The sequence below is a fragment of the Canis aureus genome, chromosome 4, assembly GCF_053574225.1.
Source record: "Canis aureus isolate CA01 chromosome 4, VMU_Caureus_v.1.0, whole genome shotgun sequence".
In the NCBI taxonomy this organism is placed as follows: domain Eukaryota; kingdom Metazoa; phylum Chordata; class Mammalia; order Carnivora; family Canidae; genus Canis; species Canis aureus.
In genome coordinates, this window is record NC_135614.1 from 27,048,920 (window position 1) to 27,072,843 (window position 23,924).

At 37.6% G+C, this 23,924-nt stretch overlaps 1 protein-coding gene and 1 long non-coding RNA gene across 5 annotated transcripts in view; one reads left to right on the forward strand and one right to left on the reverse strand.

The window, feature by feature from the left end:
• KAT6B (lysine acetyltransferase 6B) overlaps positions 1–23,924 on the forward strand; it is a 186,247-nt gene that overhangs the window by 131,752 nt on the left and 30,571 nt on the right. For 2 of the 4 annotated variants that reach the window (XM_077895094.1, XM_077895092.1), the window contains exons 7-13: positions 899–1,031; positions 3,812–4,743; positions 5,763–5,884; positions 7,438–7,553; positions 9,618–9,759; positions 12,932–13,093; positions 16,662–16,755. In XM_077895094.1, coding sequence (XP_077751220.1) covers positions 899–1,031; positions 3,812–4,743; positions 5,763–5,884; positions 7,438–7,553; positions 9,618–9,759; positions 12,932–13,093; positions 16,662–16,755 — 1,701 coding nt within the window. The remainder of the gene's footprint in view (positions 1–898; positions 1,032–3,811; positions 4,744–5,762; positions 5,885–7,437; positions 7,554–9,617; positions 9,760–12,931; positions 13,094–16,661; positions 16,756–23,924) is intronic. The other 2 variants (XM_077895095.1, XM_077895096.1) reach the window with 2 other exon arrangements.
• LOC144312385 (uncharacterized) lies at positions 5,768–10,255 on the reverse strand. Its single transcript, XR_013377843.1, has 3 exons — positions 10,018–10,255; positions 9,308–9,386; positions 5,768–6,191 (listed from the first exon to the last, which is right to left on the reverse strand). It is a non-coding gene; the product is annotated as an uncharacterized LOC144312385 (long non-coding RNA).

The following is a 23,924-nucleotide window of genomic DNA, read 5'->3' on the forward strand; positions in this document are numbered from 1 at the left end:
ATGTTTTCACCTTTTTCTTACTGATTTGTAGAAGCTTTTTATATTTTTATGTAGTCCAATCCATGAATCTTTGTCTTTATGGCTTCAGTCTTAAATGTCAGTCATGCTAAAATTAAATAAATATCCACATATTTTTCCTGGTACTTTTAACATTTAATTTTGTCATAATATTCATCTGCCCAGAATTTATTTTTATAAAGGATAGGAAGTAATTCTTTTCCTTCCATATAGATGGCTGTTTGTTCTATCACCACTTCACTGAGTCATTTCATCCTTTCCCCACTGACTTGAAATACGACCTTTTGATATGCTAAACTTTTCTATAGGTTTCAGTTTTTTGATCTAAAAATTCTTGTCCAGTGACTTATTTCCCTATGCCAGATGTATAGTTTTAATTATTGCAGCTCCAGAGTACTTAAAAATTCTGTTTTAAATCATAAATTATATTTTATACTGATTTTTTTGTTGTTGTTTTTTGTTTTTTAGTGTGGAAGATTTCCAGAAAGAAATAAAACAAAAAAAATTTTTACCAGAAATTCCAAAAACTATTGGCTTGAATATGTCTCCCTCTAATCGAAAGATATATAATATCTGACAGGATTGGGTTTTCCTGTGTGTTTATGTGGTGGAGGGAGGTTTGGTGACATGTCGGGAAAAGCTTCTAGGAAGGGTTCGGGATAGGGGCACCCTCTGCTCTCACCACTGTGACCCTGGAGGGGAAACTGATCTTTAATGAGGGCTTCCTGAGGAGGATGACACAAGGGAATGACCTACCTTCTGGAATGAAAGTTCTACATACAGGCATCCTTGGGCAGCTTGTTTCAGCTGCAGTTTATATATAATATCTTCTCCTAAAATGAAACATTAAAATATTTTTCTCATATATATATTAATTCAGGGATGTGGATTTGCCAAGTCTGCAGACCAAAGAAAAAGGGAAGAAAACTACTTCATGAGAAAGCTGCACAAATAAAACGACGATATGCAAAACCCATTGGACGACCGAAAAATAAATTAAAGCAACGATTGTTGTAGGTTGAGATCTTATCAAAAGAAATCTTTTATGTTCTGCTTTAAAATATAGGCGATTGTAACCCCCTTAGATTCCATTAACTTTTTAGCATCATTCTACAAACTCGGGATGAGGAATAGTTTTCCTTTTATATAAGCTGTGGAAATTTTTTGAAAATAACATTTTTAATTACAATTGGCATTTGGGGATCTTCTGTTGGCAGTATCTGTGATGCTAAGTGACATTTTTCAAGCAGCAGGATGGAAGCAGAATGTAAGAATTGGAAACAATCATTCTGCTTACTTTATTACTGGCTGAGCATTAGAAGAGCTTAATTATATAAATATTTTTATGGAGATTTTAAAACAAGAGAGGGATTTGTTCACATCTATAAGTGAATCTCCTGTCACTCCGGATAGCATTTTAGAAAAAAATACTTCTCTTTTCTGGTGCTAATTTAGTGTTACAGCATCTAAGATCCCTTTTATGAAATAGGAGCTTCTGAGAAACATGTAAATGACTGTCCCATGTTTGCACACAAAGAGTTAGAACCATTCGGTATATGCACATGTGTGCAGACATACATATGAAATGATATATTCGCAGTTGCCTGCACATCTGCTGTGATAACCTTATTTCTACCAACCTGTTGCCATTAAAGCCCAGTAGAACATTTAGCAAGAATTAGAAGTAGAGAATGGATAAGGGGAGAAATGGATGTGTAGGGTTGATGATCTACATGAAATAAGGAGTTGAATACCTAAAGTAATTCTATCAGTAAGACCATCTTAGTTCTATCAATAAAAGCATCATCTGTTTCTTGAAGCTTAGGGTCATTGTGCTGTAGAAATGAATAGATGCTCTGCACACACTATGAACAAACACCAGGTCTTCCTTACTTTGCTACACTTATCCCTAATTTTATCTGAAGCAATTCACTACCTTACCTGCTCTCAGAAAAACCATCTTCTCCTGCACCTTTGTCTTCCAAAGTAGAAATAGAAAATGCATGTTCCTTCATAGTGGTTTTTTTTTTTTTTTTTTATGAAAGCCCTTTAACTGGTGGACATTTTTAAATGGAATCTTTGTTAATTTCTCGAGGCAAACATGAAACATTTATGAATAAAATCTTTCATATTAGCATCATTTGAAGTAGAAATTATATGTTTTTGCATTCATCCTGTGTAAGCATTGTTCTCAAAATGGGACTGTATCCTCGGGGCCCAATTAAAAAAACCAAATTAGGATATAAACTTTCTAAACAAAGGACACAGCTGAAAATTGCATCTGGCACCAGTCCTAACTTTTTGTTTGTCCAAAATTGTCCTTTGAGCTTAGGAATTTTTAAGACAGTCTAGGGAGCTTTCCTTTTTACATGCTTTATAAGCATCTTATCCTTTCTGGGCAATCGATTCCAGATACAGTCCAAATGCAGCATTCTAATGTGAAACATTTTAGCTCGGATGATTGTTTATTGGTAACCCTCACTGTGACACCAGAAATCTCCAGTGTTCACCTGATTTGGCTGTATCCGTGGTGTCAGCCAAGGCTCCTGGCAGCAGAGCTGCCTCACATGAGCCCAGTAGCTCACCCAGCTGATCCACACCAGAATCCACTGCAGTTGACTACTGATGCTGTTTGTTAATGTACATGATGACCACTAAAATGCGCTCTTCTATTTGTAATTAAGATATTTTGATAATAAATCTCATATCATTTTCAGGCTTCCATTTCTTCATTACGAGCCTTCAGCTAAATTGATAATTTTTAAAGTGAATTCTTGGGCCCCAGCACTGCCATAATTCACATGCAAATGTTTCTATTGAATAAAATTCTGCTGCAAGATGGGTAGCTTTCCAAGCCCTAGCCTGAGGTGAAGGCAGGCAGCTGCTGTTCCTCTAAGCAGCTGTGGTAGCGGAGGCCTCTGGTCTCTATTGACCACACAGCTGGATGGGTAGAACCAGCCTCCAATGAGCTGAAATAGTTTATAAAGATTCTGATGCCAAGTATCTGATAATGACCATGGTAAATGTGCTGCTTCTTCACCAGACTTTCCATGTCATGTCTGACCTGCTGTAGCTTTTCTTTAATCATTTCTTCAGTTTTTGCTATTGTTGTCCTTTTTTCAGCAATATTTTATGCTGTAATTAATTGTCTCCTCTACTTAGAGAGTATTATTGGCTATCTTATCATCCTAAGCATTAAACTGCTGAGAGGAAGAGGATATCTTTAATGTTTTCTTTAAAAAAAAGTATTAATTTATAGACCTACCCAAATTCTATTTATATAAATTTTCTAGTTGAGTTAAAATTGCTTCACACCAGAGATTAGATAAGCTTATTCTTTCACTTCTAGGTAATGCTTATGACTTATGTCCTTTAATACTTTTTAAAAGACCTAAGAAATCATAATTACTTGTGACCACACAGGGAGTAACATTTTTATTTAAGTATAATGAAAGCATTGCATTGTTCTTTTAGTCTCTTCAAGAATTTCTTCCTTCTCTTGCCCTTGGGTCCACGTGGCTTCTTCCAGGCCCTCTTGGATGGGCACTGGGAGAACCATGACATGCACATGTAGTGGCTGCTACCTGTTTCAGCAGAGAAACACGTAGACAGAGGTGGGGACACACACATACACACACACACACACACACACACGCACGCACACTTCTTAGGGTTGCAGTTCAGCTTCTTAAGTTTAAGCACATTGAATGCATCTAGTTGCTATAAATTTGTTTTAGCTACCTTTATAATTCTATTATTAAATGCTGATACTATTCTCTAAATTTTTGCCTAGGTCTGTAACCAGTGATGAAGGATCCATGAATGCATTCACAGGAAGGGGGTCACCTGGTAGGGGTCAAAAGACTAAAGTCTGTACCACACCTTCATCTGGTCATGCTGCATCTGGGAAGGACTCAAGCAGCAGATTGGCTGTTACAGACCCCACTCGGCCTGGTGCCACCACCAAAATCACCACCACCTCCACCTACATTTCTGCCTCTACACTTAAAGTTAACAAGAAAACCAAAGGGCTCATTGATGGCCTTACTAAGTTTTTTACACCATCACCTGATGGTCGCAGATCACGAGGTGAAATAATAGACTTTTCAAAGCACTATCGTCCAAGGAAAAAGGTCTCTCAGAAACAGTCATGCACTTCTCATGTGTTGGCTACAGGTACCACACAAAAGCTAAAACCTCCACCTTCTTCACTTCCACCCCCAACCCCCATCTCTGGTCAGAGCCCCAGTTCACAAAAGTCCAGCACTTCCACTTCTTCTACCTCTCCCCAGAGTTCTTCTAGCCAGTCCAGTGTGCCCTCTTTTAGCAGTCTTACTAAGAACAGCCAGCTGAAGGCACTCTTTGATGGACTTTCTCATATCTATACCACTCAGGGACAGTCTCGGAAAAAGGGACACCCAAGTTATGCACCACCCAAACGTATGCGTCGTAAAACTGAATTATCTTCCACGGCAAAATCTAGAGCCCATTTCTTTGGAAAAAGAGATATTAGAAGTAGGTTTATTGCTCACTCCTCCTCCTCTAGCTGGGGGATGGCTAGAGGACGTATTTTTAAAGCAATTGCTCACTTCAAGCGAACAACTTTCCTTAAAAAGCACAGGATGCTAGGCAGATTAAAATATAAAGTGACCCCTCAGATGGGGACCCCCTCACCAGGGAAGGGGAGCTTGACAGACGGAAGGATTAAACCTGATCAGGATGATGGTAAGCAAAAGGTCAAAGCTCCAACCAAACCTGCGTCCCGTCCCTTTCTCCCCAACCCCGAAAAAAATCAATCAGTCAATTCCTATTTGTCACATAGGTCTTAGCTATTTCTCTTGTTCTCACTTCACTTTCATACAGAAGCAGTGAAACTTTGACCTTTTCCTGATGCTGACTAAACCTCCAAAATGTTTTTTCCAACTAATACTCTCCCCCCTTTTATTATTTATTTCCATCCGTAGTGACACTAGGACCCCCCCAGATGCCTTCATAGTGTCGCTGATGGCTTTGTGGTCCCGCATGAGTAGCCACTGTCACGCTTCTGCCATGTACTTTGCCATGCTGCCTCTTCAGCCACAGCGCTGCTTGCTTGTGTGCTGTCAGTGATTCCAACAGGGGGGATCCAGCTCCTCATCTCAGCCCTCTCTGCTCCATTGCTTTCTCATGACCAAGTTCATTCTGCTTCCTTCTCAACAGAGCGCGATCTGTGATTCTGTGAAGTGTGCTTTTGGGTGTGAGTGTGTCTGTGTGTGTATTCACTGTAGGGAGAAAACTGATTTCATGATTTCATTGAACAAATTGGCCCGTTACATTTGCTACCCTTTATAAAACAAAAAAAAATAAAATAAAATAAAAAAAAAAACAAAAAAAATATGTCATTTTGACAAAGTGGTAGATTTTTTTTTAATCTCGAAAGGGATAATGGGAATTCTATAGCTAGACATTGATATAACTTCTAATATCGGTTGAAAAATATTATTTTGCTTTGTATGGCTCTTACTTTCCCTCATTTATTTATTGAAACTATAAAAAGATGACAGTGGTAACTCAAATAAAAATTTGGGTGCAGCAGGGAAAGGGTACTGCTGGATCTTTGAGCAGTGCTTAGACATAAAAGCTTATAAAGCTTAAAAAAAATCCCTATTTGCCCACTATGCTAATTTGGTACCATTTTGGTAATATATGGTGGTTACTCAAGATTCAAGTCAGTGAATGCACTTTCTGCTGGTTTTAAATGACAGATACTGAAATCAAAATAAGCATCAAACAAGAAAGTACAGATATAAATGTGATTGGAAACAAGGATACCGTTACAGAAGAGGATTTGGATGTTTTTAAGCAGGCCCAGGAACTTTCTTGGGAGGTAAGGCCAGGATACCACATATTATAGTAATAAGGATAATATGTCATTTTTATATATGTGACTATTGATGAATTTACTGCTTTGATTTTATACAGAACCCCTCCTCAAAATCCTTTGCAGTCCTTTAACTATTATCATGATTGTTTTTGTTGACTGCAGATTCAAAAACAGTGACTTTATAGAGTTGTCTCCATGCTCAGAAGTTGGTCAGGGCTCAGCTGGTCTCACAAAATACAACTAGCAGTAGTTGAGGCAGCTTTGGAAAAATCCTTCTCCGTGTGAAGAAACAGATTTCTGATGACTTATGCTGAAATTTAGAAAATAGCAGTTTTAAATGGTTAAAAAGAACATCGCTTTTAAATTTACCAATGGTTCTTCCAACACAGATGGCCAGCCATATGAAAAATGTCTCGTAATTTTAACACTTTGGCATTGATTAAGACAATATTGTGTTGGATGATCAGTTATAATCACTTTTATTTTCATTGTCCAGTAATTTGTTTAAATGCTTCCACTTAAAATAGTAACTCTAGTTAGTTTATTGTCACCAAAACAGGGAACAGGTAAGGCTTTTGGACTTTCTGAGGACAGATTTATTATGGAGCGTGGATTTGCTATGTCAGTAGACCACATTCTGTTTCTATGGCAAACTATTCACAGATAGTCCTCTCTACTCAATGTCACTTTCTTTTTAGTGCGAGGAGGGGCTATCTGTAGGCTCTAAGGCTTTATTTTTAGTAGCAGCCACTTGGGCTAAATATTTGTGACAGTTTCTAATTTAAGGGGCTATTGGATATTTCCATTCCTCATTCTGTCCCATCAGTATACTTTGTAGTGTTTTCATTTGGCAAAAATAAATGTCAAAAATTCCCCTAGTTTTTAAAATTGGAAGTCCTTAAATATTTTCAAATTTTTAGCCTACCTCTGGCATTCATAGGTAGACTTTGATGAACAACATGCCATTATCTGAAAGGCACTGTTAAATGTGAAGCCCCTTCTTTCCAGTGCAGTAACACTGACATTTCACTCAAGAACATTTCTTGCCTGTAGCAGTCACTCTGCTACACGCGGGCAATAACACAGTGAATCAGGCAGGCAACATTCTTAACCTCATGGAGCTTACTGCTTGGGAGACAAGATGGATAGTAAACTGCAGACTTCCCCAGTTGATGATACAAGAACAGTTGGGATCACTATTACTTCACAAGAGTGTCTAACAGCCGGGTCATCTTCTAATTTACTCAGTGTTACTGCATTGCACCAGGCCATTAAATTCAGGTCAATAGACATTTGCATGTATTTACCTTGTACTCATTTCCTGTCTTGGTAATACTGTTTCATAGGGTATTTATATATGAATCTTCTGCAAAGTTGATTGTTATTTTACAAGGCCCTCTAATGTGTTTTCAACAACATGAAAATTCCCTCATGAAGATGAATGTTCTGTCCTTGATAGGTTTTCATGTCCACTGGTGAAAGAACCAAAATATAAGTGAAGAAATCTTCTTCTAATACATATATTTTATTTCCTTCCTTTTCTTTTTCTCTGACAGAAAATAGAGTGTGAAAGTGGAGTGGAAGACTGTGGCCGGTACCCTTCTGTAATAGAATTCGGGAAATACGAAATCCAAACCTGGTATTCCTCGCCTTACCCACAGGAATATGCAAGGTAATGGAACAGCCCAGAAGGTATATAACTTGAATGTCATATATGTGAGGAAGGGGAATTCTCAGTTCTGAAGCAGGAATTAGATGGTTTTCAGGACATAAATTTTGATAGTCAAGTATAAGCGCTTCCAAAACTCTTACTTTTGCCAGCATCTTTTTATAGTAGTGTTCACTAGTCTATGTAAACTCCTTCCACTCCTTGTTGCACAGGCGTTGTAAATTTTGTCTTTGAGCTTCTAAGTCCATGCTTTCTCTCTGGTTAATTGGACAAATATTGTTTGTGTATGAAACCAAATAAGGAGAAAAAACACTGGCCATTGTAAAATATTTGGTGGTTTCTTCTCATTTCCCTGTTTATTTTCCTAATTAGGCCTGTTCGTTTTATCTCTGATTTCTGACATTTTGTTTTCAAGTTTTTTATAGAAATGTAGCAGAAGATAGAAAAATGAAAGGAAGTAGGTGGGAGTGGGTAGCCTTAAGAGACCCTTCCCCAAATCTTTACTTTTAGAGCCATTTGTGATACCTTGTTAAAAATGAAGAGAAAATAATGATCCTGGAGTTTTCTTTTGTCTTGAACTAAGATTAGCTGTGAAATTGTCTTGAACTAATATATCTAAAAATGGGTAACTTGTGAGTAGATTTCTTCCTTCAGATACATCAAGATACACTTTATTAGTATTTTCTCAAATGTTTTAGGCTACAAAGTTTTGGCCATCACAAACTTGCTTTTCTTCTGGAATAGATCATTGTCCTTTCCTCCACCATGAAGGTGTCTGGCCCATCATCTCCTGGAGGAAACAGGGAGAGTGTTTTAGAAGTTAAGTGGCAGAGTAAGATTAGTCAGGAGCCTTGGTTTCTCTTTCTAGCTTGTATCACTTGTCTGTGTCTTCTTCTTTTTTTTTTCTTTAAGATTTTATTTATTTATTAATGAGAGACACAGAGAGAGAGAGAGAGGCAGAGACACAGGTACAGGGAGGAACAGGCTCCATGCAGTGAGCCCAATGTAGAACTCGATCCTGGATCCCAGGATCATGCCCTGGGCGGAAGGGAGGTGCCAAACCGCTGAGCCACCCAGGGATCTCCTTGGCTGTGTGTTCTTGAACAATTTTTTGAAAACACTTCTGAGCTTCAGTTGGTTTAGGTAATCATAAGTCAGGTGTTCTGAGAGCTTTGAGTAAAATTTGTATATAACTCCAAGGTTCGAAATTACAATTATCTGAGTCTGTAGCTAACTCTCCGCAAAACCATCCTACCAATTTACATACCCCAAAGACTTCAAAAAGTGCTTCTAAACATTTTCTTATAATTCTAGCAATGTGTTAAAGTGTGATAGGGCACACATTAAAAATGTTATAATTTTAAAGGTTCTGAGAAAAAGTCATCACGGGGGAGAAATCTGTTTGTATAATGTTATTCAGAGTCAGTAGAATTGGTAGAAACAAGATCTTTTGATTTTTCTACATTTATTGCTTCAGATGATAGATCAGAGATAAATAAATGATAGATAGATAGATAGATAGATAGATAGATAGATAGATAGATAGAATTATGATAAAACTTTAAAGTTACCTCATCCATCAATAGATGTGTTAACTAACTTCTAGGACTTCTCTGCCTTATATGTACACAGATCACTTTTGAAAATAATGAACTCACTTCCATCTGAGTAAAAGATGATTACAGTTACATCATTGACCATATATACTACTGACACTATGACATTAAATTTGAAATTTGAAAAATATTCCTGTTTACCTGACAGCAGGCCATCCTTATTGTTGATTTTTCAAGTAATGGTTCCAGGTCTGAAAATCTTTTTGTCTGTACAACATTTCTGAGGAAACAAATGATTTGTTAACCAAAAAACGGCAGCAAATATTATTATATTGAAAAATAACATAAGGTTTGTATGTTCTCTTTACTGCTGACTTTCTGTTTTTCTTTTTTTGAAAATACTATTATACAGGCTTATTATGACTTGGAGAGAATTGAACAATATTTAATAATTTTTTCCTTGAACACTATAACCAATCTGATAAATTCTTTGATTTTAAAATTTTAACAGATTACCAAAGCTTTACCTGTGTGAATTCTGTCTTAAATATATGAAAAGTAAAAATATTTTATTAAGACACTCAAAGAAATGTGGATGGTTTCATCCTCCAGCAAATGAAATTTACCGAAGGAGAGACCTTTCAGTATTTGAGGTAAGCATGTGTAAATTAAAAGACTCTGCTTTTGAGACCTAGTACTTCCAATTGTTGATCATGTACTAATTTGTTTCTAGAAGGTGCACAGTATATTTGATTTTGGCATTCAAATTTAGACTGCTCTTTAAACTATCTCCATGTTTTGGAATGTTTAACCATACTGAGCAACCATTTAGATTGATGATGAATTCCTACTTCATCACATTAACTTTTTTTGTCTTTCCCCAAATCCCTGTCTGCACCAGATATATTCACCAGTGAATTTATGATCTTCTCAGCTCTTTGTAAATTCTACTTTCTTTGGCAGGAGAAATTAGCTTTGTTCAACAGCTCCAGCCAATGTCTGGCAGGTGCTCACTCTTCCAGGGAATTGAGCAGCTGTACATATCTTCTCAATACACAGCCACCTGTGTTTCCATCCATTTCTTGGCAGGGTGGATAATCCTTTTGGTGAGACCCCAGCAGATGTTGGGACTGCCCCCCTCATCTGGGTACATGGCCACCCCTGGAGAACTCTGCTATTCACAGGAACCCCTTTTGGCCACGTGTTTGTCATTGTGATGTCTTAAAGACAGTTTGTGTGTTCAGAACTGATTTAGTAGCAAAAGGTCTTTGCCTGGGTATAATTTCATTGTTTAATCATGTTCTATTGTCAGTTTCAAGGGTCCAGTTTAGTTGTGTCACTTGTACCTTGAGGGGGCTGTTCCTTTTGTGTTATTGCCTCTTCTCAGGGATTCTTAATTCTCACCTTTATTCTTGTTACTCCATTTGAGCACTTCTGTTAACCCTGCCTAGTTCCCTTCTCCTTACCCATTGTGGCGCATTGTTTTCATGCACGGGTGCTCAGAACAAGCCTTCCTTGCACAGCAGACATGATGTCTTTGTTTCTCTGCGATACAGTTTTACTTTCAGTGTCTCTATTTTTGAGTTGTTCAGACTGAAATGTAGTGTTCTGCCCCACATCTTACTTTAGTTCTGGTGTGTAATGTCTTGCATTATATTTGATAGAGGGGAGGGTCATACATAGGTACCTCTCACAGAGAAGCCAGGGCCCGCTACTTTTTCCAAAGGCCAATTAGAAAACCTAGTCATTCCAGCTGCATCTTAGGATTTTTTTTTTTTTTAAAGACCCTCTTCCTGGTTTTATTAGGATCTTTTGATAAGCTTGAAGGAAGAAGGGTATTGTTGCTGGGAAGATTTAATGATATATTAGTTGTTTCTAAAGGATAGGCAAAGAGTTTCTCAACCTGGACACTATTCACTTCTCACACTAGAAAATTCTTTGTAGTAGGGGCATCCTGTGCATTGGAGAGTGTTCAGTAGCATTCCTGGCCCCTACCCTTTAAATGCTCGGAGTATCACATTTCTTCCAGTTGTAACAAGCAAGATTTTCTCCAGACATAGTCAGTGTTGCTTAGGAGGCACAGTTGACTCCCACTAAAGATCCCTGGGCTAGAAGGAAAGCTGAATGCAGGTTGTTTAGCTAGTCCTGGGATGCTACTCACTCAGCCCCAACTAGGTGAGACAGCAGAGCTATTCTCATTCGAAGTTTAACTAATATCACAAGTTCAACTTTCTTATTGGCTCCTTCCTTCACACCTTGGATCCTTTCTTATAACCAAAATGAAATGAAAATCACTGTTTCGTTGTTTCCTGAAGGACAAAACATATTGCTGCCTTTAAGTAACAGTTATGTAAATCAGCATGAATCTACTTGTGGGGTTTAAGGTCTCAAAAATCCTGGGAGAGACTTAAGAGTCAGTTTTGGTAGTCTGATAGCAGTGGTCCACTATTTCAGGGCAGGTGCTTTTGAAGCATAACGGAGATCAGGGCAGGAAAAATGAAAAAAAAATTAATAGAGTCTGTACATAAAAATATTTGAAGGAACTGGATTATCTGTGCCCAGGTCCCTATTCTAGAATCTGAGTTAATATTTAGAGAACAGCATATAGGAAACTTTTTTCTTAGCAGTTTCTTGGATAACCTCTACAATTAATGAAGAGTAATCATAAATTAATACTTTCCTGTCTTTATCTCTGTTGAAAGCATGCGTTTTAGACCTTACACAGCTGTTAAGAATTTGCTTCAGCATTGTCCTCTCTCTGTTTTTCTGGCTCATGGACACATACCTCTCTGTCTTTCCCTTTTTTGTAATGTACTGCCATTTCCGAAAGGACCATACTCTCAAATACATAAAAACTTCCTTTAATTAAAGTGAGAATTGTATCCTCTGTGTCTGTTGCCCATATTTGATTATGTTGCTATGTGTGGGACCTAGGTTTCATCCAAGGGAAATAGTTATATGAAGTCTAAAAATAATTTGTGCAATATGAGAACCTGTATGGTCCACATGAGACTGGTGAACGGTCAAGTTCATTGTTACAGAGTTCTGGTTAGCAAATATCCATTTCCCCTAAGAATAGTGCTAGGGAAATTCTTGAATCTGCTGTGCTTTTGGTTTTCAACAAGTAACTACATTTGATCAAAGAAATTGGCATCTGTGCCTAGCCTCCTGTCTATAACCATCAGTATCACAGCTTGATTCTTTTATTTTAAAGAGAAGTAGACTGTAATCATGGTACTTACTGTAGGTTGAAATTCATCTCACTTTCTCTGTAAGTATTCCCAACATAGAAATTTTATCTCTTCCAATTATATTTAAAATGATGCTTGGGATAAAACCAAAATGGAATCCTCTTTTTGCTAATCTACACTTCTGAGGAATCAGAATAATACTGTTCACCTACTTTTACGTGAAGTCCTTTTGAAGACAACATAAAGTTTAACTTACTTGAGTGGTATTTTGATGTGTTTACATTTAATTCAGATTTACTTTGTTCAAACAGAGAGGACATGTCTGATTGTTTTTTACTTCTGGTAAATTGCAAATAAGAATGACTCTTTTGTTAGTGGTTTCAGCTTTCTTCAGGTAACTTAAAGTGATTTAATCTAACTTAAATTTACCCTAATTTAAGAGAAAAAGTGGAATTCTTATTTGCCAACTGACAGCTGTTTTCTGATTGACTTTATACTTGTTGAATGGAATATTTTAATCTCTCAGTTTGGGATTTGGAAATAAAATTATATACTTTCCAAAATACCGTTTAAAATAATTTTATATTGAGCAGTATTTTTATGTTAAATAATGTTGTCTGTTTCTCTTTGCTAGGTTGATGGGAATATGAGCAAAATTTATTGCCAAAACCTTTGCTTGTTAGCCAAGCTCTTCCTGGACCACAAAACGTTGTATTATGATGTCGAGCCATTCCTTTTTTATGTCCTTACAAAAAATGATGAAAAGGGCTGTCATCTGGTTGGATACTTCTCTAAGGTAAAACAAGAGCCAGTATGACCTTCATTTTCTTATTCAAAATGTTTTTGGTAGAGACCAATTCTTCGAACAGGGATTTTTTTTTTATGACTATAATTTGAATGACTGTTACATGTTTCTGAAAAGCTCAGATTCTTGTTCAGAGCTTATTTTAAAAAACAAAACAAAAATAGTAAACATCGTGCCTAGAAAGTGTGTAAAGGACCTCAGCAGTATTTGCTGTCTTGACTGTCAGCAACCATGTAACATTATAATTGCTGTCTTACCACCTAGCATCTTTGATTTTTTAAATGTTAAGCTTATCCCCCCAACCCCCCAGTGGTGTCAACATGAAGGTTTTCAGTGTAGCATAGCATTTAAGAGATGGTTCTCATTTCTCCTCACTGTATTCCCTCTGTGATCATTAGTATTTCAGTGAGTTGGAACGTTGGCATTTGGACAGTCAAGGTGATACAATGTCTGTGTTTACTCTTTTGTCTTTTACTCTTTATGCCATTGTTTTAAGATCTAAAGCAGCCTCACCTTTTAGAAAGCCTAAGTATCTCCAACGGTTGGCATAGGGAAGCCCTTGACATACTGAGTGGATAGAATTTCTTTTTTACTCAGAGGCTTCTGATAATAACTCGTGTAATAAGGAAAAACTGAGTTTGGAGATATTTACCGGGTAATAAGCTTAATTTTTCATAGTCACCTGGGAGATAGTTTGATGTGCAAGGATGGTAACTGTAAGACTTCCATGCACACGGTTAAATGGTCTCAATCCTATATTTTATTTATTTTATGATATATTTTTGCATATGAATTTTAATGAATCTACTCTTGCATAAGGTGAATGAAATGCCTTATGGAAGTGTTATTTTCATGGAATATCAAAAGATAAGAGTATACAAGAAGGTTCTTTGCAGTTTTACTAAATTTTAGAATCCCTAGAGGTCATAAACAAAAATAGGAATAAATGACAGCATTCATGAGAAATAGCCTCAAAATTTTAATCCACAGATTTGGTAACAAAACAAAAGTTAATTTGCACATAACAGATTAAATGTTAGAGAATTCGCATTTCATGATAGATGATAGAGATGATAGAGAATTAACACAAAGCAAAACAGTAAATAAGAAATCTATTTATATAATGTATAAAATTTCTTACCTTTTGTATTGGTTTATAAAGTTTTTTTTTGGGATCCCTGGGTGGCGCAGCGGTTTAGCGCCTGCCTTTGGACCAGGGCGCGATCCTGGAGACCCGGGATCGAATCCCACGTCGGGCTCCCGGCATGGAGCCTGCTTCTCCCTATGCCTATGTCTCTGCCTCTCTCTCTCTCTCTCTCTCTCTCTCTCTGTGTGACTATCACAAATAAATAAAAAATTAAAAATAAATAAATAAATAAATAAAGTTTTTTTTTTTTCCCAATGAGTTAAAAATGAATAGTAGTCATGAGGCATCTGGCTGGCTCATTTGGTAGAACATGCAACTCTTGGTGTCAGGGTTGTAAGTTTGAGCCCCATGTTGGGTATAGAGATTTAAAAAAAAAAGAATGGTGTTCATGATTGGTCCTTCTTGTTAGAAAATGATGTTTCTTGGTTGGTTCAGTTGGTTTAAGCATTTGAGTCTTAATCCCAGGGTCATGAGTTCAAACCCCACATTTGGCTCCATGCTAGGTGTGGAGGATACTTTAAAAAAAAAAAAAGAAGAAAGAAAATGGTGTTTCTTTAAATGTGTCTGTGTTTAAATGTAGATGCTTAATGGTGCCTGCTGTCCTTATCTCAAATTGGCCTCTGGGTCTCCAGTTGATGGTGACTTAATGGTTTCAGTTTCTGCCTCTCTTCTCTTAGGGGACCCAGCATTTTACTTGGTACAAGCAAAACTTTTCTCACGTTGCCACAGTTTCTTTTACAGCAGGGCAGTAACTACCGTCATTTCTTACTGTGCATGGGAAATTCATTCTTTGGCAGTGTGGTAAAACAAAAATTCATCTTTAAAAAAAAAAACAATTTTAAAGTCTATCTAGACTAGATAGATGCAAATTAAACCATATTGTAATGTGTCAATTGGAGTGTGAAGGACTATGGCCCTTTGGGGCCATACTTAAACCAAATTCTAGAGATTATAGCTAGAGAATGGCCAAGATGACCTAGAAAAATTCAGCGTAAGTCATTACATACATATGACTTTCCAAGCAGAAAGTAGAGGACTCTAAAAAGGAGGGAAAGAAGAGTTATTTTATCCATAGATTAGAATTTAGCTGTGGTAACACGTGTTAGAGGATAGGAGTAGGGTGGACCGGAGGGTTGGGTTGGCTTACAAACTCTAAAGATAGGAGGAGTTTGGGACAAAGAAAAGAGTAGCAGAACGCATGAATCCTTTCAACCCAGAGTACATGTCTTTTTAGGTAGAGTGACTTATTTGTCTAATGTTGCAAAGAAGACTAATTATTTGAACACTTGCCTCTGATGTCCACATCCAGTGGACAATCCAGTTTCTTAGGGAAACTAACACACATTATTTCTTCCTTCTCATTTCTTAGAGGCTCCAAGGACAGCTACAAATGTGCAAATGTTGGGAGCACATCTTTTTCACAAAGAACTGTCTAATTCTGCCCTGTAGGGTTTTTTCCACAACAATTTCCTGTGATCTTTCAAATAGGTTCATTAAAGATCTGGGTGTTCTGAAGTAATTCTTTCATGTGGTTAGTACCATTTGTGGTCAATCTTATTTGTGGTTTATATTTGGCCAGAGCATTCACAACCTCAGAAGCCTTTTCCAGATCGTCTCTGTGGAGGCTTTGGCTGCTTCTGTGTACTCTGAATAAAATATTGCTGCTCTGATGCCACATCCCATGAAAATTGCAAATTTTTCCTTAACTATAAGAACTGTTTCCCACCATACTCTTCCCAGTCTTCCTCCTGGTTTCATACTGTTGGTAATATTTTGGCCTCACATTTGTGCAGAGGCTTTGGGCTTTCCTGTTGCCCGTGTCTTTTTTTGTTGTGATTTGTTTTCCTGTTTGAGATGCCAATAATTTCTCTAGCTTTTTCTACTTTGACTTTTTATCCATAAGAGAAATGTATCTGTGCAGATCTACCTACACATATACAATTTTGGGTTCACTGGGGCATTTAGTCAAAGGCGGAAGACAGATTGCTGTTGAAGACTTGAAAGTTCTTTAGCAGGGGACCAAGCTAAGTCTTACCCTACCCTGCTGATGACTCTGCGGATGGTTTTTTTCTCCCCCATATCCCAAGGTGTTTGAGCAAGGAGATCATTTCTTGCATACTGTCTGCATTCTGTTTCATTTGGCTCAGATTTACTTGGATTCTTTATTCATGTTTTCTGCGACCAACTTCCAAGTGTAAAGATATAATTGAGAGGTATGCCTGGAGTGGATGGTTGGTTCTTAGCTGATAGTTTGATTGATCATGATCAACACAGTAGGATTATTCTGCTTGATTCTGACCTAACTCATTGGCTCATCTTTGTGGACTCGTGTACAAGCACGGTGGCAGGTGTGGGGGAATTGCCCACTTCAGCAGAGCTCTGACATACTTGATCTGTTTCTCCTTCCCTCAGGAAAAGCTTTGCCAGCAGAAGTATAATGTCTCCTGCATAATGATCATGCCCCAGCACCAAAGGCAAGGATTTGGACGGTTTCTCATTGATTTCAGTAAGTGAAGTGCTTTACTTACTTTCATGATCCAGAGAGCTGATGGCTGTTAAAGGAAAAAGAGTTAACACATAAAACTTTATTTAACACACTTTGTTGTTTTTATCAGTAGATAAGAGGTTTTCTCGTCATATTTACATAGGTTAGAAAATCTTCCTCAAGTGAAAAATTTATTGCTGCTCATTTATTGTGCTCTAGGAAATTGAGACTAGATTTCTCGGCAGTGTCACTAGCTCACAAAGCCATTACCCTGAATGAACCTGCAGAATTACATTCCATTCCATGGTGCTCATGCTCATTAGCACCAGAAGAGGCAATTATTTGTGATTAAAGCTAACGGAAGTATTATTTAAAAGGATTTTCAGCTTTCTAAAATTTTACTGTAATCTTATCAGTACAGAGCAAGAAAGGAATATTTCTACATAGGAAAACAATCCTTTAGGTGGCTTATCCTTTGAGTCTTTCTAGTAGAAATAACTATCTCATTTTGTTAATTTCCCTTTTTCTATTATGGAAATTATTACAATGTTTTACCTAGAGGTTGCCCAGGAAACATTTTTTATACACATTTGCATCTTCAGAATCTCTTCAATTAAAATTAGAATGGTATTTAAAAAGTATGCACCTTATAGGATAATGTAAAAAATATTGGTAGTTTTTTTCCCCCTTGTTTATATTATGGTTATATTATATGGGGTCTGTAAACGGAGCACTAAGGTTACATTGAAGGAATTCATTTCAAAATACCCAGATAACATGAAGGCCAAGCATCCATGATAATAGTAATTTCTGACCATATAAAAGTCTGTCACCAAGAATTGTGTGCTTCTTCATTACCAGACTGTAGTTTGTCTGACTTTAAACTGAAAGAAGGAAAATCTAGGAAATTACATAATCTTTGTAAGTTACATCAAATGCAAAAACCACAATGTAAAACGTGCTCTAGGAAAATCATGAAGACATGTGTTGAGTCCAAATCTATATTTCTAGATATTGACATATTATGGTTGGGGTATAAAATGACTGTATAGCAGTTTTAGATGGATTTGCACAATCTATTGACATAGAGGAGGTTGTTTTTTTTTTTTTTTTGAAGTATTTTTAGTGACTTTTTTATATTCAATTAATATTTCTAGTTATTAATTCATTATCTTAGTCTTATTTTTCATTTTCTAATCCAGTTCTCCCATGGAGGGCCATCTTACCAGGAAGTCACTGTTTTTATTTTACAGAGTTCTAAATGTAATCGGTTCTATGGGCAAATCCCTTTTTTTGTGTGTGGCCACCATTTATAAGTTGTGCATAAACATTATGGTTTCTGATGTGCATAGCAACCATCCAAGCCCTAAACTTTTGATACTTTTACCATTTGCATACCTACAGAATAAGTCAAACTCCTGAGCTCAGTATACAAGGTCTTCTCATACCTACTTCAGCTGAGTTTTTAAGGCTTTTTCATCTGCCCATCTTTTTTTCCTCAGACATTCTAAGCATGTTTCCATAATTCCCCTCTTTGTTTATGCAGTCCCTTTCCTGAAGTGATCACTTCCTCCTTCCCCAGCCTCAGTCTGTTCAGAATCCTACCCGGTGTTCAGAGCCAGCTCAGGAACCTCTCCTGTTTGTTTGATCCCGCCTCCTGGAGATCCATCTCATTCCCTTCTTAGCTCCATTAGTCTGTAACATAGCACTCAGACGCAACTCCTGTTTTTGTGGTGATAACTGATGTTTCCTACTTCCAACTGTCTATAAACCCCTTGGATACCTTCTTTGTTTTCAGTAGAACAGTATAATCAATAATCTGCATTCGATGTACTTTTCTTGATTTGAATGGAATCTCCAAGGTGATACACGGTACTGCCCATAATAATTTTCTACCTAAGGTTAAAAATAAAAACGGACAAGTACTAGCAGATAAAAACACAAGTCTCTAAATACAGTAGCATGTTGTTTGTACAGCATGATCTGGTACCAAGGCCTTTTCCTTAAGTAAACAACCCATGAACAAAGACGTTCCCTTTCAACCTTAATCTTTATGTTAAACATTTTAGTGAAAACTGTATTTGAGTCTGCTGTGTATCTTTAAAGAGGAACTGTGGAGCCCATTGAAACCTTTTTGGATGGCCCCAAGCCATCCAGACTAATGGATGATCATCCATTAGGGTATGTCTGGCAAGTACAGTGCTGAGGGTGTAACTTTTAGATTTCCTCTTTCCTATACCCTTGACATTGCCCCTACATTGGGTGGGTAAAGGAGTGGGGTGAATGATTTGAATAAAGTTGAAAGGGGCTTGATATTATTTCTTCAAAGAGAAGAAAACTGGGGAAAGAATTTTACAATACTCCATGAAAATGGACACTGGTGTAAACCCAATAGAAATTCCATTTAAAACCAAAAATAAATAAATAAAAAATTCCTTAGCCACAAAGGTTTTAAAGAAGATAGAGTAGGCTGCTGAAAAAATTGATAGCATCTCCTTCTTTGGAGTTACTTAAAATAATAGTAGATAAATATCTTTCTAGAATGATTTAGATCCAATCTTGCAGAGTAAGGAGATAAATCCCATGACCTCTCATAATCCTTGTCAACCTCATAATTCAGAACTCAGGGCAAAACAGATAACCAAGGTTACTGGATTTCTAAAATGTGCTGTTTTTTTTAAGGGACCTTTTAATGGTTAGGTTTATTTTATTTCTATTTTGTACATGAGCCTGGGGGTCTTTTGGTCTGTGGATGCATTTTCAGCAATTCAAATAAAGTTGTAAGGCAGGAAAATAATCTTGTCTATAGTAACTGCCAGTTTAGGAAACTGAGACAATAGAGCAATAGGAGGAAAGCTGTAGCTGCCCAGCTGCCCACTTGTACACTAGAGTAGAGACATGGGTGCAGTATAAGTGTGTATATAAAGAATCACAAATCCCAAAGTTTGAACACTGTTCTCCAGGACAGTGCAGAGGGGGAATGGTCATCCATGGGACCAAATTCTGCCCTTGGGAGTTAGTTGTTGTCTCACACTTCCTGGAACAGCCTGTCTGGGGTTTGCCCAAGCTCGAGCTCCCCAGGAAGTCATTTGCAGAGCTTGGCCAAAGTGACAAACGGGTACTAACTCCTAGCCCACTCATAAACCACCTCTTGGGGTTTGTGACTCTTTGCTTAGAACTCAGGTGGGTGGTAGAGCTGTCAAGGTAGAAGTTGATAAGCATATCTGTTTTCTTCTGGAACCAGAGACTCCCTCTCTTCTTTAGTCAGGAAATTTTTTCAAGTCCTCCCCATCTCTGTCTACACATGTGCACGCACACGGGCAACATGCACACCCCAAACCCCACACCCCAGTCATGAGTTCATACTGCAGCCTGGCATTCCAGGTCAGTACCACCACAAGATTTCATCCTGTCTTTCCACATTTCCATATTTGTAACTCTTTTCTCTGACAGTGAGAAATTTGACTTCCGTTATCCCAATCTGTTTCCTTATGAACTCATCCCTAGACTACAGAGTAAGTAGTTTCATAATGGCTCACTCATACCACCTAGAAATCCAAACCTCCAATCCAAACTAGAGGTCAGTATTTGTATTTTTTTTTTTAAGATTTTATTTATTTATTCGTGAGAGACAGAGAGAGAGAGAGGCAGAGACATAAGAGGGAGAAGTAGGCTCCTTATAGGGAGCCTGATGTCAGACTGGATCCCCGGACCAGGATCACACCCTGAGCCGAAGCATCTGATCAACCACTGAGCCACCCAGGTGTCCCTATATATGTTTGTTTTTAACTATCCAGAGTGTCTTTAGTCAAGATACTGTGTTCGATTGTTACTTGGCTTATTAGTTCTTTTCATTTCTCCCCCTTCAGTGTGGTTATATCATTCATTTAAAATACAGTTAGGATTGTTTGTTTCTGTTTGTTAACCACTTTAGTTTTCCTATATCCTTGTTGCCTTTCGTTTTTGAAACATAAAACATGATTCGCAAAGTTGAAACTACATTAAAGGGTGCACTCTGAGAAGGGTCATCCCCCTCCCCCAGTCCATCCCTGCAGGTCGCTGACCTCACTGGTTTTTCACGGATCCTTCCCGTGGTTTTTTCGTACAAATGAGAAGATGTGTATTTTCTAATTCCTCTTCTTTTCTTACATGAAAGGGAGCATACTATAGATAGTCTTTTACATTTTGCTTTTTTCCACTGAACAGTATATCCTGGAAATCACTCCATATTACTTCTTACAGATCTTATTGTTGTCTGTGATGGCATTGTACTCCACTGTGTAGTACAGTTTCTGTGTCCACTATCCTAGGTGTGGGCGTACAGGATGTTTCCAATATTTCATAGTTTTAAAAGTGCTGTAGTGAGTAGCCTTGGACATATTTTGACTGATACATTCTTATGTAGCACGTTTGGTTTATTATATATGCTTTTAGTTCAGGACTCTTCTTGGCTGGGCAGTAGATAAGCTTGTAATGAATTGTCTTTTACTGAAGCCTCCAGAACCAGAACCCTGCCTAGGGAGCAGGATGCAAAACCTATCCTCAGCTGACCCAAGGAAAGCAAACTGATTCAGCAGTAGGTTGCAGAACATTGTGCCAGGTAGTGGTGAAAGAAGTTGGCTTCAATAACTCACTGGTGTGTTTATTGTAAATGCATTTATCTGATTCTAAACTGGATAATGGAGGAGGATAGCAAAGAATGACTTCATTCATTTCTTTACCTCTTCATACAACCTTTGTTGACAAGAGTAGAAGAAAGGATATACAATCATCTGGTCTTTGGATGGTCAAGGACATCTTAACCCTAAACCTTAAGGAAATGGAAGAAATTGCAAAAGAATACACAGATGGCTTAACTAGATTAAAAAAAAAGTCTGTATGCTGAAAAGGATTAATATTTCAAAGCAAACATAATGGGAAAGATGTTTGCAACAAACATGCCAGGCAAAGCTTTGACAGCTCTAGTATTTAAACAAATATTTAAAAGGAAAGATTTGATAGTGTTAAAGCATAAACCTTAATAGAAAAATGAACAGAAGACATGAATGCAGAATGCTCAGAAAAGGGAGCTCCTTGTGGCAGCACCATTGCTGACATTGACTGAGGGCCTACTATGTCCCAGCTACTTTCCCAAGAGTCCAGACTCATTCAGCTCATTCAGTCCTTACAGCACGGATTGAGACCTTTTAATCTTGCTTTACAGGTAAGGAAACAAGGCACAATTACACGAACAACAAATGACATAGCTGTAGTTTGAGGCCGAGCATTTGAACTCTTAGCCACTATGCTCCAAAGCCTGTCATGTACAAAAGGCTAATTAGAATGCGAGAAAAGGGACGCCTGGGTGGCTCAGTGGTTGAGCGCCTGCCTTTGGCCCAGGGCATAATCCTGGAGACCGGGGATCGAGTCCACATCGGGCTCCCTGCATGGAGCCTGCTTCTCTCTCTGCCTATGTCTGTCTCTCTGTGTCTTTCATGAAAGGATGAATAAAATCTTTAAAAAAAAAAAAAAAGAATGAGAAAAAAATTGTTGGTGATTTAAAAATGAAAAAATGAAAATTCAAATAACTGTAAGATTTTAATTTTTTTGGGCTACCAAATTAGCAAAGACTTTTAAATATAGCCAAATCTAAGTTGACAGAGGTAGACTGTTATATTTACACTGGAAAAAGTATAAATTGGTAGACATTTTCTAGAACTTTGACAGACTATATCAAAACATTGGAAAGGAATTTATTCTAAGGAAATCCGTATACTTTAATCAGTATGCGTTAATTTCATATTTAATGTTATAACGTGTTTTGTGTTAGTGTTTTAAATAGTGGACTTTCCTTTTCCTTTCACCCCCACCCCAAATATAGCAGTATAAACTCATAGTAGAAAGTTAGAAAAACATAGATCAAATACCAAAAGAAATTTAAGTCCCTCACACTTCTTTTACTCAAAGAGTTGATGTTTTGGTACATTTGTCTATCACAGTGTCCTTTTTTATAGTAGAAACAAAAATCTCAATATTCAAAAGTAAGACAAAACCATTCCCCTGACAAAATTATGGTACATCCATATAACAGAATATTATTAGCTATTAAGAATTATGTTCTAAAGAATTTTTAATCAAATAAGATGCTTATGATAAATACATGGCTTTCAAAATTATACATATATATGTTCTCAGTTACATAAAAAGTATATGCAAAGAAGGGGAAGAAACAGACTTCTGGAATTAGAATTAAAGGCAATTTTTATTTTCTTATTCATACTTCCTGCCGTAAATAGAAAAAAAACTAATTTAAGAAGAATCCGCAAAGGCCTGACTTGGGGAGAAGCAGGATACGCAGAAACAAGGCAGGTATTTCCTGTTCTGCAGCAGCCTGACATGTGGGGCTGCTCAGTAAATGCTAGATGAATGGATGGATGAACTGAGGCTGGAAAGGTAGTGAGTGCAGCTTTGGCCATGTTGCCTCCATTGTGATTTTGAACATCCCTATGTAGCTTTCTTTCTTTTCTTTCTTTTTTTTTTTTTCCTTCCTATGTAGCTTTCCTTGGAGTTTGGAGCTCAGTAGGGGAATTCATTAAAAAGAGCTCCTGGGAGTGGTGGGCGTAATGTGGCAGTGGAAACCTTAGGTATGGGTGAGGATAACCGGGGAGAATGTAGGGAGACAAGACTGAGGATGGAGTGCTTGAAGTTCCAACATGTTAGCAGCTAATAGAGGATAAAGGACTTATCAAGGAAACCAAAAAGGGTCCAGAAGGAGGAAGAAGATCAGGGGAGAAAGGTGTCAGGGAAGCCAAAAGAGGTCAGCATTGCAACAACAATAATCGTAATCCCAACTGACCTTTCTAGGGCACTCACTGTGTGTCAGGCACTGTCCCCTGCATCACACAGGTTAATTTGCTTCATCTTTGCAAAGACCTTAGGAGGTTGGTTACTCTTGTCACTAAACTTGTCCAAAAACCAGTCCCCAGCCAGTGTTTGGTGCCCACAGAAGAAGATTAAGATAAGGTTTAAGAAGTATACTTTGAAGGACTGTGGTGTATGTGGTTTTTTAAAAAGTGAATTCAGAAAGCTCAACCATCAAGGGCTGGGGGCACAGGAGCCTAGTTTTTGTCTTTTTAAACTACAGAGGCTGGAGCCCTGGTGGAAAGAAGACCAGGGAGCAGTGATGGGAAAATCAAAAAGTGATAATCCAG